This window comes from Eptatretus burgeri, chromosome 8 (genome assembly GCF_056783735.1).
Source record: "Eptatretus burgeri isolate ZD-2024b chromosome 8, Ebu_testis_v1, whole genome shotgun sequence".
Classification (NCBI taxonomy): Eukaryota; Metazoa; Chordata; class Myxini; order Myxiniformes; family Myxinidae; genus Eptatretus; species Eptatretus burgeri.
The window spans coordinates 3,168,313-3,185,164 of NC_140968.1; the positions used below are offsets into that span (position 1 = coordinate 3,168,313).

At 46.8% G+C, this 16,852-nt stretch overlaps 2 protein-coding genes across 6 annotated transcripts in view; one reads left to right on the top strand and one right to left on the bottom strand.

Moving 5' to 3' along the window:
- Positions 1-15,845, top strand: LOC147020932 (small EDRK-rich factor 1-like). Its single transcript, XM_085890614.1, has 3 exons — positions 1-143; positions 10,486-10,588; positions 15,114-15,845. Exons 1-3 carry the CDS (start codon positions 137-139, stop codon positions 15,190-15,192), a joined length of 189 nt encoding a protein of 62 aa, XP_085746740.1. The 5' UTR covers positions 1-136; the 3' UTR covers positions 15,193-15,845.
- The window catches only part of MRPL24 (mitochondrial ribosomal protein L24), a 21,636-nt gene continuing 20,626 nt past the window's right edge, over positions 15,843-16,852 (bottom strand). For all 5 annotated transcript variants that reach the window (XM_085890611.1, XM_085890613.1, XM_085890610.1 and 2 more), the window contains exon 6: positions 15,843-16,097. In XM_085890611.1, the coding sequence (XP_085746737.1) occupies positions 15,961-16,097 (137 nt within the window). In that variant the 3' untranslated portion in view covers positions 15,843-15,960. The remainder of the gene's footprint in view (positions 16,098-16,852) is intronic.

Consider the following 16,852-nt stretch of genomic DNA (forward strand, 5'->3'; position numbering starts at 1 on the left):
AACACCGTGACGGTTTGTTGACGTCTCATTCGGAAGTGACGTCAGATAGGCGTGGTTTGCCCTGGATTTCGTCTGCTTCCTCTTCTTCTTCTCCTCCTTTCTCCTTCCTCACCTCATCTCTGTCCGCTGCTGCACAATGACTCGTAAGTAAAGCTTTTAAATCGCTTGAAATGAGAATCTTAAACCTGATGGTTGAAGCAGGTCGTGTCGTGCTTCACGTGTGACACGATTTGAGAGGTGTGCTCGATGTGTCACCGCGAGTGCCTCGTACTATTTCACTTTCTCCACGGTGCCAACGCAAACGTCCCTTTCCTGCGCGACCGGCTGCGCAGGAAATGGATTGTTTTTTCATTCCTCGAGTATTTCTGTGAGACGATGGATCGAGGAAGGAGCTCGTTTATCTTTTGTTATAAGTGAACGAGATTCGTGCGGTCTCGTTCATGATGTGAGCTTGTTTAACATGTCTGAAATCGCCGAGGGACGGGGACGTGGTACATATGATTGGGGAGGGTAGGAGTGATATGGGGGGGGAAGGTAGGAGTGATATGGGGGGCAGGGTAGGAGTGATATGGGGGGGGAGGGTAGGAGTGATATGGGGGGGAAGGTAGGAGTGATATGGGGGGGAAGGTAGGAGTGATATGGGGGGAAGGTAGGAGTGATATGGGGGGGAAGGTAGGAGTGATATGGGGGGGAAGGTAGGAGTGATATGGGGGAAGGTAGGAGTGATATGGGGGGGAAGGTAGGAGTGATATGGGGGGAAGGTAGGAGTGATATGGGGGGAAGGTAGGAGTGATATGGGGGGAAGGTAGGAGTGATATGGGGGGGGAAGGTAGGAGTGATATGGGGGGGGGAAGGTAGGAGTGATATGGGGGGAAGGTAGGAGTGATATGGGGGGGGAAGGTAGGAGTGATATGGGGGGAAGGTAGGAGTGATATGGGGGGGAAGGTAGGAGTGATATGGGGGAAGGTAGGAGTGATATGGGGGGAAGGTAGGAGTGATATGGGGGGAAGGTAGGAGTGATATGGGGGGAAGGTAGGAGTGATATGGGGGGGGAAGGTAGGAGTGATATGGGGGGAAGGTAGGAGTGATATGGGGGGAAGGTAGGAGTGATATGGGGGGGAAGGTAGGAGTGATATGGGGGGAAGGTAGGAGTGATATGGGGGGGAAGGTAGGAGTGATATGGGGGGGGAAGGTAGGAGTGATATGGGGGGAAGGTAGGAGTGATATGGGGGGGGAAGGTAGGAGTGATATGGGGGGGGGAAAGGTAGGAGTGATATTGGGGGGGAAGGTAGGAATGATATGGGGGGGGGGAAGGTAGGAATGATATGGGGGGGGAAGGTAGGAATGATATAGGGGGGAAGGTAGGAATGATATGGGGGGGAAGGTAGGAGTGATATGGTGGGGGAAGGTAGGAGTGATATGGGGGGGGGAAGGTAGGAGTGATATGGGGGGGGAGAAGGTAGGAGTGATATGGGGGGAGAAGGTAGGAGTGATATGAGGGGGAGGGTAGGAGTGATATGAGGGGGGAGGGTAGGAGTGATATGGGGGGAGGGTAGGAGTGATATGGGGGCGGGAGGAGGGTAGGAGTGATATGGGGCGGGAGGAGGGTAGGAGTGATATGGGGGCGGGAGGAGGGTAGGAGTGATATGGGGCGGGAGGAGGGTAGGAGTGATATGGGGGCGGGAGGAGGGTAGGAGTGATATGGGGGCGGGAGGAGGGTAGGAGTGATATGGGGCGGGAGGAGGGTAGGAGTGATATGGGGGCGTGAGGAGGCTAGGAGTGATATGGGGGCGTGAGGAGGGTAGGAGTGATATGGGGGTGTGAGGAGGGTAGGAGTGATATGGGGGCGTGAGGAGGGTAGGAGTGATAGGGGGGGTAGGAGTGATGGGGGGTAGGAGTGAAGGGTGGGGGGTAGTGATGGGGTGTAAGCCCAGGGTGCAAGACGACGCCAAAATGGGTGCATTCTGATTTTTACCTTCGAAGTGATGTTAAACTGGTTCTGCTTCGATCATGGAAGGTGAAAGTAATTTGGATTTTGATTAATCATGTTATCGTGGGGGAAAAAAGTAAACTATTTATCAAAAGACGTTTTAAAATTCCATTCCGAGTGGTGATTGGTCCTCCTGCCGTGGTATGCATAAATTTAAATAAATAAACACAAACAAACCCACCTTTTATGAACCTTTGTTGTCACGAACTTGAGAACATTAGTAGTACTTTTTTTTTTTTGAGGACAAAACGCACTTCACTGATCTTGTAGTAAGCAAAGTTTGAATCCAATACAGTTATTCGAACACCCTGTAGTAAGCAAAGTTTGAATTCAATACAATTATTGGAACATCTTGTAGCAAGCAAAGTTTTAATTCAATACAGTTATTCGAACATCTCGTAGTTAGGCCAAAGTCACATTTGCCACGGCGGCCGTGGGGTCTCCAAAATCTACGGCCAGTAGAAATTATACGGCGGCCGCAGTATTTCCACAGTCACACAATGTAGCAGTCACATATATTTTTATTTTTCGGGGAGCCGCACGGCGTATTTAGGCCTTAGTCACATTTGCCACGGCGGCTGTGGGGTCTCCAAAATCTACGGCCACTAGCAATTATACGGCGGCCGCAGTATTTCCACGGTCACACAATGTAGCAGTCACATATGTTTTTATTTTTCGGGGAGCCGCACGGCGTATTTATAAATTGTGGAGACCGAAAACGTGGGGGTGCCGTACGGTCTTTGATTTGATGTCGCACGGTGACCTCGGGGCGTTCCTGCGGCGGCCATAGAATTTTCAAGGCAGACGCAAGGTGCCTGCAAGGCGACCGCAGGGGGACCCTAAGGCAAACGTGCGGCCAGACGGACTATATCGAATGGGTTAATTTTTTTAATATATTATTTTTTTGGCTTGTCGAATTGCTACGGCGAACGTAGAAATGAAAAAAGTTATAACTCCGCGTTATAATTCCACGGCGATCTTATGACCTGTAAAATATAGCCAAACGGCGGAGGGCCACCCTGAGGCTCCCGCAGAAACTCTGCGGCCGCCGCACGTTTCTGTCAATTCAGATGGTGTACGGCTGCCGTATCCTCGCCGTAGAGCAAATGTGACAGGCCTAAGCAAAGTTTGAATTCAATACAATTATTGGAACATCTTGAGAAAGCAAAGTTTGAATTCAATAAAATTATTCAAACATCTTGTGGAAAGCAAAGTTTGAATTCAATGCAGTTATTCGAACGTCTCGTAGTAATAAAGTTTGAATTCAATGCAATTATTCGAACGTGTCGTAGTAAGCAAAGTTTGAATTCAATGCAGTTATTCGAACGTCTCGTAGTAAATAAAGTTTGAATTCAATGCAATTATTCGAACGTGTCGTAGTAAGCAAAGTTTGAATTCAATGCAGTTATTCGAACGTCTCGTAGTAAATAAAGTTTGAATTCAATGCAATTATTCGAACGTGTCGTAGTAAGCAAAGTTTGAATCGAATACAATTATTCGAACATCTCGTAGTAAGCAAAGTTTGAATTCAATACAGTTATTCGAGCATCTTGTGGTAAGCAAAGTTTCTATTCAATAGTTATTCAAACATCTTGTAGTAAGCAAAGTTTGAATTCAATACAATTATTGGAACATCTTGCAGTAAGCAAAGTTTGAATTCAATACAGTTATTCGAACATCTTGTAGAAAGCAAAGTTTGAATTCAATACAATTATTCGAACATCTTTTGGTAAGCAAAGTTTGAATTCGATGCAGTTATTCGAACATCTCGTGGAAAGCAAGGTTTGAATTCAATAAAGTTATTCAAACATCTCGTAGTAAGCAAAGTTTGAATTCAATACAATTATTCGAACATCTCGAAGTCAGCAAAGTTTGAATTCAACAAAATTATTCGAATGTCTTGTAGAAAGCAAAGTTTGAATCTATTACAGTTTATGGAACACCTTGTAGTAAGAAACGTTTGAATCCAATGCAGTTATTTGAACATCTTGTCGTAAGCAAAGTTTGAATTCAACACAATTATTCGAATTCAACACAATTATCCTTTTCAGGTGGTACATGTGTGACTCAAATTTCAAATCGATATGGCAAAAAAAAAAAAATTTTCAAGATGGCCGCCCCAGTCGACCATCTTGGATCCAGCCACGCCCAAAATCAATAGGGTTCCTCCTTTTCAGGTGGTACATGTGTGACCCAAATTTCAAATCGATATGGCGAACAGATGATGAGTTATCGCACTCACAGCTATAAATGTTGACGGACGGACAGCCGGACGCCCTGGGTGACAACAATATCCCCCTTCCGCCACGCGGCGGGGGATAAAAACTAGCTGAGGATATGCGAGTGATGGGCGATGGAATTCGGGAAGATATGAAGGTGGGTCAATGGGAGCTGAAGACGGAGCGAGAAAAGGTAAAAGCGGGGCAGCAAAGCCTGGACGTCGGGCTGCCTAGGTGAAGGACGATATGCAAAGAATGAACCAGAAGAGGGAAAATGAAATCAGGACAGTCCGTGAGGAAATGAACGGGGTGAAGGAAAATGTGGAAGGTGTTTGGACTGCGATGAACACGACTAAGGAAGAAGTGACAAACAAAATAACGGCGGTTAAGCGAGAAGTAGATAAATTTGGTCAGGGGATGATCCAAATAAAGAAAGGACAAGGGCAATTAAAAGTCGAGTTTGGGAAAACCATGAACGCGATACAAAACTTAAAACAAGGCCAGCAGGAAACAAAGGGAAATTTGGGGGCCATAAAGGAGGGGTGTAAGGCAAGGCAAAAAGAAATGACGAAAATGGTTAAAGAAATGGGACGGAAATTAGAGACGAAAAATCAAGAAATGAACAAGCGATTAAAGAAACACGAGGACGAGACCAAAGAGTGGTTTAAGATAGCAAACGAGGAATTAACGGAGACACAAAAACAGGTTGGATGCATAAAGGATTAATTAAATGAGGTCATGGAAACATAAAGATAGATAGAGCGGGTGAAGGATGAATTACATTAAGTAAAAGAGGAGCAAACACAAATAGAAGGGAAGGTGAAGGACATGAAGATTGAGCTTGTTGAACATCTCGAGACCCGATGTAAGGGTCAGGATAACCTCCTTCAGGAACAAAGGGAGAGGATACGCTCCCTCAAAGCAGACCGTGACCAGGTGAGTCCAGTCAAGGTAAGGTTGTGCAAGGTGGAACGGGCGCATGATGCGAAAGGGTACATGCCGAGTTTTTTTTGGGGGGGGGGACAGAAGTCCTGGGGTCTCGGCCGAATACTAGCCCCCGGTATGATAATGTCAGTGTGTGGAGAGCGCAAGTAACGTGGCGTGGATGAGTGCGTGACTCTCAATGCAATAATTGCGGTTGAATCCAATACAATTATTTGAACATCTTGTCGTAAGCAAAGTTTGAATTTAATCCAATTATTCCGTAATCTTGTCACAATTGGTGACCTTAATCACTGCAGAATGAGATCCTCCACATTTGGGAAGGGGGGGGGTTGGGGTTGGTATATTTACTAAATGCAGGTTTGTTCGAGATTGAAAGAGAAATTGTAATTTGTCAGGGTGCCGGTGATAACTCATCTCCTCCTTGGGGAAAGACCTTCTTCCTCTTTCCCAAGCCTTAAATAAACTTCAGTTATGGGTCGGCAGCTCAGATCTGCCTTTACATTCTCCTTTATCTTCTTCTCGATCCTTTTCCGTTATATCCCTCCACTGTAATCTGTCTTCCTCTTTATTTTCCCCTCAAATTGGCTCATTTCCTACATTCTTGTAATTGTCATCCGATAGCACACCTAGTTTATCATCCATCACAGGGTTGGCGCACACGAATCTGCAATGCCCTGCCTGCGAAGCACCAGTCAGTTTATAATGTGGTTCTGAATCGAACCCAAATTAGAACGCGTACCTCCGCCACGCAATGCTTGATCCACGAGAACATTTCGAGCCCAATACATTTTTGAGATATCGTGCTATGTATCGTTGTTGGCCCTTTCTCTCAATGGTGAAGATTCACTTAAAAATTCTAGTAGTTGGATCTAGAACCGGATATTCAACAAAACCTAATCAGTTCGTCATTGTCACACCCGAATCCGTCCAACTTTTTGAGATATCTTGCACACAGACAGAAAGGGGTGAAAACATGACCTCCTTCACTTTCGGTGGCGGAGGTAAATTGGACAGCTCAAAGGCAAGTTTGCTACCTCTGTACCATCTTGTTGGAATATTAAAATGGAAAGGTGATTTGTTTCTATTAAGGTAGTGGTTATTTATCTGTATATGTATGAAACGATGTTCTTCCCTTGAACTGTTTTGTGGTGCTATGAGGAACTTTATTTATTTAGTTATTTTTTTTTTAAACTATCTAAGGCTCCGAGTGGAGCAGTCTCACACCTGGACATAGACGAATACACGAGATGAACAGAGCCATTGAGCTCGGAGGAAGTGCCATCACTTCCTGGAGCACTCTGGGTACCAGCGATGTCACAACAATGGCTCCAGCTTTCTCACCGCACTCGGTGAAGCATTTCCGAAGGAGGAATTTCCTCCTCCCCTTGGATGCCAACCGATGAAGATTGTCCGTGCTCCTTCCTTTTAAAATGCTGAACGTCAAGCAAGGAAGCAGCATGTGCAATTTTTAAAGTCTGGTATGACTCGGGATTTCAATCACTGACCTCCCAGACTCGGAGCAGATGCTCCAACCATCACACCACCGAGTGGTTTATAAAATAAAATTAAAAAATTCCTCACCATATAAACGTTTGCCAACGTGCCTAATGCACATCCCCAGTGCTATGAATTTATTATCACTTACGGGAAGAATCGTGACAACAATTGCTCATTTAGAGGTTGAAATGGGATTTGTTGTTTTTGTGACTTGTGTCACTTAAATTTTAGGGCTCGACATGGAATTGACTTTGAATACCAGTAGTTGGCTATTTATTCTGTGGTCATGATGAACTCGAGTTTAACATTTGTGACAAGTTGGTCATCCTTTGAGATGAGTGAAGGTTGCTTAAAGTTCTGATCTTATCAAATTGCTCTGCTCGGTGGATGTCCATTGTCAGGTCAGGTATGGGAGCATGTGCCAGAACAGCGCGTCGCTGCGTCCACTTTCCGCCGGTACTCCAGGGGCCTCCGTCTGGCCATCCCCCAGGCAGATGCCAGGCCCATCCCCATCTCCTTGAGATGATGGTCAACCTGCTGCAACCATGAGGCACGTGGTCGGCCCACTGGCCTCCTCCACTCATGAGACTCCCTCGCTGAGAGAATCTGGTGAGCAGGATCAGCGTCAGGAAAACGAGCCACATGTCCATACAGCCGCAGCTGACGCTCACGGACTATGCAGGTAACAAATCTCATCCGAGTCTCTCTCAGCAACCGCTCGTTGGACACAAAATCCGACCAGCGATAGCCAAGGATTCTCCGAAGACACCTGGTACCAAAGGAATTAAGTCTCCGTCTCAGATCCTTGGTCAAAGTCCAAGTCTCGCACCCATAGAGCAAGACTGGAAGTACCAAGGACCTGAGACTCGGACTTTCGTCCTCCCGCACAGGTACCGGCAGCGCCACACCCCATGATCCAGTGAATCCATGACTCCCCAGGCCCGACCCAGACGTCTATTGACCTCCGGCTCACAACCTGCGGAGACATGAATATCACTGCCAAGGTAAGTGAATCTATCCACGACCTCAACATCCTCACCACAAACAGACACAGACAGGACAGCAGCATCCAAGATGTCACCGAAAGCCTGGATCTTTGTTTTGACCCAAGAAATCCGTAATCCCAACGGCTCCGACTCCTCATTCAGCACCTCGAGGGCCCCCAAGAGGATGTCTAAAGTCTCCGCAAAGATGACTGCATCATCTGCAAAATCAAGGTCCGAGATCTTGACATTGCCAAACGATGCACCACAACTTGATCTCTCCGACATCCTCCCAAAAATCCAGTCCATACAAGTGCTGAAAAGTGTGGGGGCAAGTACACACCCCTGACGAACTCCAGTAACAACTGGAAATAAGTCAGAGATGGTACCACCACACTTCACAGCACTCTCAGTACCAGAGTAGAGTTCAGACATCAGATCGATCAGTTTCGGTGGCACCCCACGAAGACCAAGAATCCTCCAGAGGACATCCCGATTCACTGAATCGAACGCTTTACAGAGATCAACATAGGCTGCAAGCAGCCCCTGCCGAAACTCTCGTCTGCGTTCGGTGAGGACACGAAGTGCAAGGATACGGTCAATCGTTGACCTCTTTGGTGTAAAGCCTGACTGCTCTGGACGCTGGTGCTCAAGCAGATGGTGGCGAACCCTATCAAGAATTATCCGAGCAAAGACCTTGCCCGGCACTGAGAGCAGCGTCACCCCTCGGTAGTTGTTGCAGTCTTGGCGATCACCCTTCCCTTTCCAGAGAGGGACAACAAGGCCCCTCCCTCTTCCAGTCAGTTGGGATGATGCCTGTGTTCCAGGCAGAGCACAAAACTGCATGCAACGACGCGAGTGCAGCATTTCCACCAGCCTTGAGAAGTTCGGCATGGATGCCACAGATCCCTGGAGCTTTGCCCCGTTTCAACTGGTTCACCGCAGCCCGTGTTTCCACAAGCGATGGTGGACCACAGTTGGTTCGAGGGTCAGCAACAGGGATTGTAACACCCTTGACGTCCAACTCGACAGCTGGGGGATCAGCCTGGTACAACCGCTCAAAGTAACCGGCCCAGCGGGCCTTCACTTCAGACTCCTCTGTCAAGAGCCTACCACTCTCTGCTCGAACTGCAGTGCTCCGAGGGATGGGCTTGGATGAACGTAATGCGCGAATTCCCCTGTAAGCGGGACGAGAATCACCTGTCCACAGGTGATGCTCTACCCCCTCACAGATTCCTCGCACATAGGCCTCCTTGTCCACCCTCAGTGCACGTACAGTTTTACGCCTCAGCTCCCTGAACAGCTCAGCTCTGCCATTCAGCCTGGCCCTGCGACTCTGGTCAATGGTATCCAGTGTCCCTTGAGAGACAAAATTCTTCTTTGCCCTGCGGTGAGCTCCAAGGCATCCACCGGCAACATCAGGACGGTGGTCTTGAAGGCGCTCCACAACTCTTCAGGACCCCCCAAAGCACCCAGACCCCCAAGTGTCCACTCAGCCTGTTCGCAAACTCCTCAGCTACTCTCTCATCCCTGAGCTTGGCAACATCCAGCCTAGGCTGGGATGGTACCATTCTCCAGGATTTAAGGTGCAGCTTTAGAGTTGCTACAACAAGCCTGTGGTCAGTATTGAGGAACTGAGCACTCCGGTAGACCCTGCAGTTCTGGATCATCCTCCAACGACCGTCAATGAGGACATGGTCAATCTCCTTTGCCACACCGCCAGCGTTGGAATACCAAGTCCAGCAATGAGCTTGCGAGGCGCTGAAACCATGAACCAGCCACCCTAAGTCCATGACTTCTTGCAAAGTCAAGGAACTTAGTGCTATTCTGGTTCATAGTTCCTGGCCCATGGGGACCAACACACACCTCATAACCATCCCTATCAGTTCCAGTCGATGCATTGAAATCCCCAAGACTAGAAGTGTATCTCGTCTGGGGGCACTGATCAACCACAGACTCGAGTGTGGCGTAGAATGCATCCTTCACGGTAAGATCACTCGCCTCAGTCGGAGCATAAATAGAGACCAGGGAAATGACACCTAAGGAGTGACGAATCCTTAATCTCATAATACGCTCGTTGACCGGTGTTACCTCAATTATCATTGGGGTCAGCTTATTGGACACAGCTACAGCAACTCCTTGGGTATGGTAACCATCAGAGCGACCAGACCAATAGTAGGTGTAACCACCCACCATTATCTCGCCGCAATCCGGTCTCCGAACCTCAGAGAGAGCTGCAATCCCGATGTCCAAACGCTTGAGCTCAGATGATAACAGAGACAGGTGATCATCCTCTCTTAGGGATAGGACATTCCAGGCACCCACCCGAAGGGACCGCCTCAGGTTAACCCAAGGAGACCGCCGTCTGGTGGACGACACCTCAGCACCACTCCGACACACTCTCCCGCAACCTGACCCAGGGATGTTACCCCGTGGTTTCCCTCCTATCAAAGATTGGGGGTCCCGAAGGCTTTGCCCCAATCCCATCATCCGGTGAGCTGCCCTGCGAAGGGAAGCTGCACAGGAGGTACTCCCACGGAGTGGGTTTTCAGATTTTTTTTGCGTTTTTGCGTTTTGCGGAATGAAGCGTTTTACGGTGGCTGGAGTGCAAATCCTGCCACCAACCTCCTAATAAGAAGTAACCCAACTGCAGGAGGACGTCCGCAGACACAGTTGGGCACTAGATATGGATGGCTGTTGGCTCACAAGGAGCTCCTCCGCCCTTTGATTGATGTAAAATCAAGGATTGATTGATCCTCCGCCCTTTGATTGATGTCCATTGATGTAAAACTTTTGTCACAAAACTGAAAGAAAACCAATCAAAAAGTAATAGAAACTCTCCTGATTGCAGGTGGAAATCAGCGAGAATTGGCACGGCTGAAGAATATAAAAAAGATCCAGGAAAAGGGCAAGAAAAAGGAGGGTGCCATGTCGACCCAAGCTCGGAAGCAAAGGTGAGTCCCGTCAGAGCTTACAGGTATTCGATTGTATAATGTATACTGGGTCATAACAGGCCAATGTGCTGCACACCCTACTGGACCTGATTGTCAAATTCTATGCCATGTCTTGGTACAGATGCGATGTTAATATTTTTGTGGTTTTAAAAAAAAAAAAAATCATTTTTAATATATGGTCAAGGCTCGTGGAAGAGCTAGGACACGGAACAGATCATGACACGATATAAAGGGGAAACACAAACAGCAGGGCGGAGGTAGAAAGTAGACACTGACAAACAAGGGATGCAGGTAACGATGAAGAGTAGGGGAGAGTGTAAAGGGTGGACAAGATGGATACAGAAGCAAAATTTTGGGAGATGTGGTTTAATGGGTGGAGGAAAAAAAATCATGGTTTTGGATGGTGGTGAACAGCTGTCTGGAAGAATGAGATTGAAAAGAGCATGCAAGGCAGTTTCCCAGGTGAGGGGGGAAAAAAAGAGCAATAAATGAGCAGTGGTTCTGGATTTAGGCAGTTTCACTTGGAGGGTGTTGTTGGTGGACTGTGTTCTGCAGATACCTTGAGGGGGGGAGGGGGAAACGAAGCACACAGAGGGCAGAGGGTGCAAGATCATAAATGAGGTGGAAGAGAATAGAGATCACTCGGCTGTCGGTGATGGTGAAGTGATGGGCCCGGAGAATCGGCTTCATTGCAAGACATTCCAATGATCTTGAAGGCCTTGTTTTCCACAGCATCAAACTGAGTAAGATGGGCCAGCCTCATTGGGGAGAGCAGTACTCCATCAAGCTGTGGATGAAGGCCTTGAAGGTGGATAGGAGTTCAGGTGTTCCAAGGAAGGATTTCGTACAAAGGAGGATGTCCGGTTGGCGGTTAGCTTTGGAGGCCAACTTTGAAATGTCTTACCAAAGAGTTTTTGTGACAACCTCTTCGAGAGGGTTGTTGAGAAAGTGGATGGGATGGTTTGCGGTACGCTCCTTTGTGAGAGATAGAGATATTGAAAGTGTTCTTCCAAGAGTTTGAGGAGTTTGTGATTTTTGGAAAGGGCTGCTGTCTGTCAGAAGGATGAGTGGAATCATCAGCAAAGAGAGAGGATTTTTCCAGGGAGTCGGTGCGATAATTTATGAAGAAAATTTGGAGTACACGATGGGTCCTCATATTTTTGATCGTGGGCCAGAACCAAAATTCCTTGGTACCTTGCGGATCACACAACCAAAGACATTTCAACCAAGTGAAAGCGACATTCTGTGGACATCACCCCCTTGAAAATGCTCTTGCATAAGTTTTTATCTGCTCCCCCATCACTGCTAATATTCTTATCTCGGGCAATTAGGGTCGTTAAGCACGAGTGTTCTTGAAATAAGCGAATAAATTTGATAGACAGTTTCCTGCAGTCGCCACGTCACATGATTTGACCTATGGGGGTGGGGGGGGGAATAGAGACGCAGGTGAACATCTATCCTCCACCATGACGAGACGAGCACTGGGTGGAGGGGGTGGGGGCGGGTGGAGGTCGACAGAGCACGTGCGCGCCAAAAATATTCGAAATAAGACGCACAATATCACGGCATCATTTGATGCCCATAGTAGTTCAAGGTCACTGAGAGCTTGGAGGCGTAGAACTGTGACTACACGCCATCGTGATAGCATGGGTTCTGAGCAAGATTAGTGTGCGTGGGTGGAGTATTTGAAATTTAGGCGTGTCACATGACAACATCAAATGATACCCGTTGCAGCTTGCAATGCCAGGCATCGTATAAAGCCAATTGCTGTGAAAGGGTTAATGTAAAAATTCATAATTTCGATAAATGTGGCTTCACAGAGCGGCATGTTTAGGAAATGCAGTCAGTACAAATGGTCTGTTACACTAATTGTGAGCTGGGTAACAATAATAGAGGGTCTTGTACTTACCAATACAAAGTCTATGAATCGGTAATAGTAGATCAAATCGAGAAGATAAAAAATATAAATGATATTTGTCCAATCAAGAAACTAAAAAGTGTAGAAATCGATGTGATATCGCAATCAAATCGACGCAACAAAACTAATTATCGCAATGAAATGGAAACATGATATGACCAGAGAAAACATTTTCCTCCATGTATGTGCCGTCAAGCCAGTCAAGTTAATACTATTGTGGGGCCGAGTTTCGGTGGCGAGCACGACCGCTAGATGGAGCAGTAGAGTCGGCTCCACCGAACACCCGGAATTTATAGGTCGTCACCCTGGTTAACTTCGTAGCCGACAGGTCCCTTATCGGACCGAAGATCGCCAATAGGTCGACCGCGTGGGATAGGGTCGATTGCCAATTTCAATTTACCTAAATACCCACGTCGTCCAAACTACTGGGGAAATTCACCCTCGGCGGAGCTCGAGCGGAACGAGCCGTTAGCGTGCTCGACCCGTGCGTAACCCGAGTGGATGGTTACCTAGGTCCATCGGTCCAAATGCACAATTTGCCGCTTCCAAATTTCCCAACATGCACCGTGCGAAACCAATTAAGAAAACACAGAAACGAGCTGAAACATTTAACAGGGGATTTATTTATAATGGGGAGGAAGGGAACACACAAAGAGCAGAGTTATCCGACTATAAGAAATGCAATGTACAAGCAAAAAGCACTTATCCAGTTGCTACTTAAAGATGGGCCCACACACACAGACACACACAGACACACACACTGGACCCCAATGGTCTTTGTTGAAGGCCTCCAGCTCGAGGACAAGTGAGCTAGAGACCAGAGCCTGTGCTTGGACCTGTCTACCTCGTGTGGTCTTCGACGATCCGGCTCGGCGGGACTAGAACCCGCATCATGAAGCCGCTCCAAGCACCAGGTACCACTCTCTCCAAATGGCCACGCACCAATCGACCAAGGCGAAGATCAGAGGCGACGATGATCCAGCTCTGCGGGACTCAAACCCACACCATTATGACGATGACCCCAAAACGACAACCAGGTGACAACCAAGACGACCCACACCCAACGCTCGCAACCTGGTGTTCCTTTATATTTCCTTCTTGTCCGGGGTCAGAAATTCGCCCTCTGAGGCAGCCTCCACCCTCATTGGCCGGTGTGTCGTGAGAAAATCAAACTCTGTGGCCATCTCGACCCCCGTTGGCCGGCGTGTCGTGGGAAAGCTGCCTTCTGTGGCTATCTCAACCCTCATTGGCCAGCGTGTCATGGGAAAGCCGCCCTCTGTGGCCTGATTTGACAAGGGGCACGCCCCTGCCTTCCTGGGCTGAGTCTCGATCTGAGGCGATGGAAATCTCCGCCCACGTACGTGGTCGAACACACAGACAATGGCGTCGGTGTGAGGAAGCGAGGTGAAGGAGATTTGGTGTAAACGAATCTCCGCAGCGCACACATGTAATTCCCGTTAGACACAGGTAGGGGGCCTTAACTATAAACACATACTTACCGAAATAACTAAGCTATGGGGACGGCTGTCTGTCTGTGTGCACAAGGCTTCCAAATTCGTAACAATACCACATTAATCACCTCCTGCATCAATCCCTTCCTGTGGTTATCATTTATCAAATTGGTCTGAATGGATAAACATACCAGAGGCCATGAACATGATTAGGGGCAGAGAGAACAGCAGAACATGAAAGGAGATCAACTCAGAAATAAATTTGCACCATGTCATTATCAGGTTGAAGGCCCATAGAATCATCACCATGCCTGGTGTTGGCTTAATGGTGAGAGTGGTGGGTTTGGGATCTTAGGATCCCGAGTTCAAATCTCACTCGGCTGTTGAATTAATGCCAGGTGGGGTTGACTGCCGATCATCCTTCCGAGGTCGGCAAAATGAGTGCCAGCTTGCTGGTATCATGTGTTGGAGTGGCGACCCGTCCAGGATTGTGCCCAGTTGCCAAGGAGACTGCTTTGGCAGCACAAACGCTCTGTACAGAGTACGGTCCCCATGGATGGATTTATCGGATTAACTCCGTGGTATGGACTGATGACCCCTGTGGTCTGCCTTTTGAGCACCCTTGGAGGAAACTCCCCTGCAAGTTTGGAAAGATTTGTACATCACATATTTGGTGCTGGCAGGATAGCCTAGACCCAAGAGGTATGCACTCTCACCTCCAAGCCGTCTTGCCTGGGTTTGAATCCCGATCCAGATATGAACTGTTATCCCAGTGTTTTGCAGGTAGGCATCCCGTCTGCTAGCATTAGTTGGTGGACGTTGAAGATGCCACCGTTTACTTCGCAAAGAGTAGGCAAGCTCTCGCCGGCACCATGAACAAATTACAAATTCCTGTCCCTACTTCTTGTACCAGAATGGCAACTCGTCCGGATTGTAACTCGAGACAAGAAACTGCTTTGGCAGAACCAACACTGCATAGAGCGTTGGTTCTGCCAAAGTGGTTGGATAAGGACCAATCATGTGAGACCAAAGCTGTTTTTTGTTTTGTTGCCGACTTGTGTTGAGCCAGTTCCAGAGATGTGCAGTCGGCATTTCCCAGGTATATTTTTGGAAGAATAAAAAAATCTCACTTGGATTTTTATTTTATTTTCAATAGGGATGCTGAGATAATGCAGCAGAAGCAGAAAGAATCGAAAAAGGAGGAACATAAAGAAGAGGAACCGGAGAAGAAATGATGAAGCATTCTCAGAGCATTTACCCCTGATGAGTTTCCATGCGGCCATCGTTGTAATTTCCAGTCTTGAAGCACCATGTAAGCTTGCTTGGATTCTTCGTTGCAATTGTAAAGCTCTTCAGCAAAAGGGCCCACACCAAAGTTATCTGCATTTGCTTTAGTAGATTGATTGAGACTGCTTTTGTTTTTTTTTGTCCAATAGAAAAGCCGTATGGAATATGATGTGATTATAGGCCCTGAAGTTTATCGCGTGTTTCATCGATGTAGTTTTGCTGCAAAGCGCAGATGGACAACTTCGTCTCGAATAGTTAGATCGATTCGTTTCATGCTAAACGGTAGGCGATCAACGCTTCGTAAGAAAGGCACGTTTGCTTTACCCAAACGGTTGCAATAAACACGAATGCATATTAAAAGCTCACAAGTGAGGTACCGAGTCACAATGATGTACCAAATGAATATTTTGATAATTGGCCGCTGTGATGAGCATCTTACGAGTGGAAACTTTAAACAGTGAAGTAAATGTAAACAATTAAGGCAAATTGTTTTTGGATCAAGACTTGAGGCTTTGCATTGCAATATGGCATATAACAGGCTTTGTAATTTTTATGATTGGTTTCCCATGTATACTTTACAAATAAACGTGTAGACAAATTTCTTGAAATGCTCTTTATTGTGGCGGAACATGCTTGCATCCAAAGATGTTTTGAGCAAAAAATTCTTCCGATTCTTAAATTGTGCACCATCCAAGCCATCCCTTGTCCTCGGCATCCTAATACCAGTAGGACTTTCGGGCCCGGCGGGTCTCCACGATGCCCATCTTCTGCATCAGTTCCTCCTCGAATAACAGCAGCGATGGCTTGTATGTCTTCTCGACTGCGTGTTCTGGGAGCGTATCCTTCGGTCCAGCTGATGAAAATGTTTAGTGTTAATATCACTGAGGCTTGATCGCCAGATATTGTACAATTCAACATTGCCCTTCATCAGTAGTGCTGTGCAAAGTTACAAATTGATGCCTCATCTATAACCTGTCTGACTTCCTCTCTCTCATATATATATATATATATATATATATATATATATATATATATATATATATATATATATATATATATATATATATATATATATATATATATATATATATATCTCATGAAAAAAATGTAAGCACAAGCAACTTTTTTTTATTGGATCAAAGGAATAACAAACGAGATACCTCGTTGCCACAAATTGCCCTTGGCCCACGATCCAGTGTGATGGCTTTTTTTTATTTTTCCAGACTGCAATGTGACCTTGACCTTCAACATTTAGAGATGGCGTAAATTAAGAAAATGTGTCCATCTATAATCTATCCATGAAACTATTCAACTTGTGATCACAAAGGTTCTGCTAATCAGGTCAAGGACACTAATCAAATGTCAGGGTGCACAACTTCAGTACAGGTCCACGATTGATGCAAGAACAGCTTGGAAGGCCAAACGGTCGGATTCTGCATCGGCAAAATTGAGCAATAATGCGGTTTAAATTTTTTTTATCTATTTAATCATATTTATTTTTCTTTAAGACCAACATTTGACCTCTAACTTCAAGGGGTATGTATAAAGCATGAATGCAACTTGCTCTCAGCCATCTTGAGGCATATGCCTGGTGTTGGCTTAATGGTT

What these genes read in the sequence shown, in the direction of transcription:
- LOC147020932 (XM_085890614.1), top strand. An exon ending in ACCCAAGCTCGGAAGCAAAG is followed by an intron (nt 10,589 to 15,113) that starts GTGAGTCCCGTC and finishes TATTTTCAATAG; the next exon opens with GGATGCTGAGATAATGCAGC.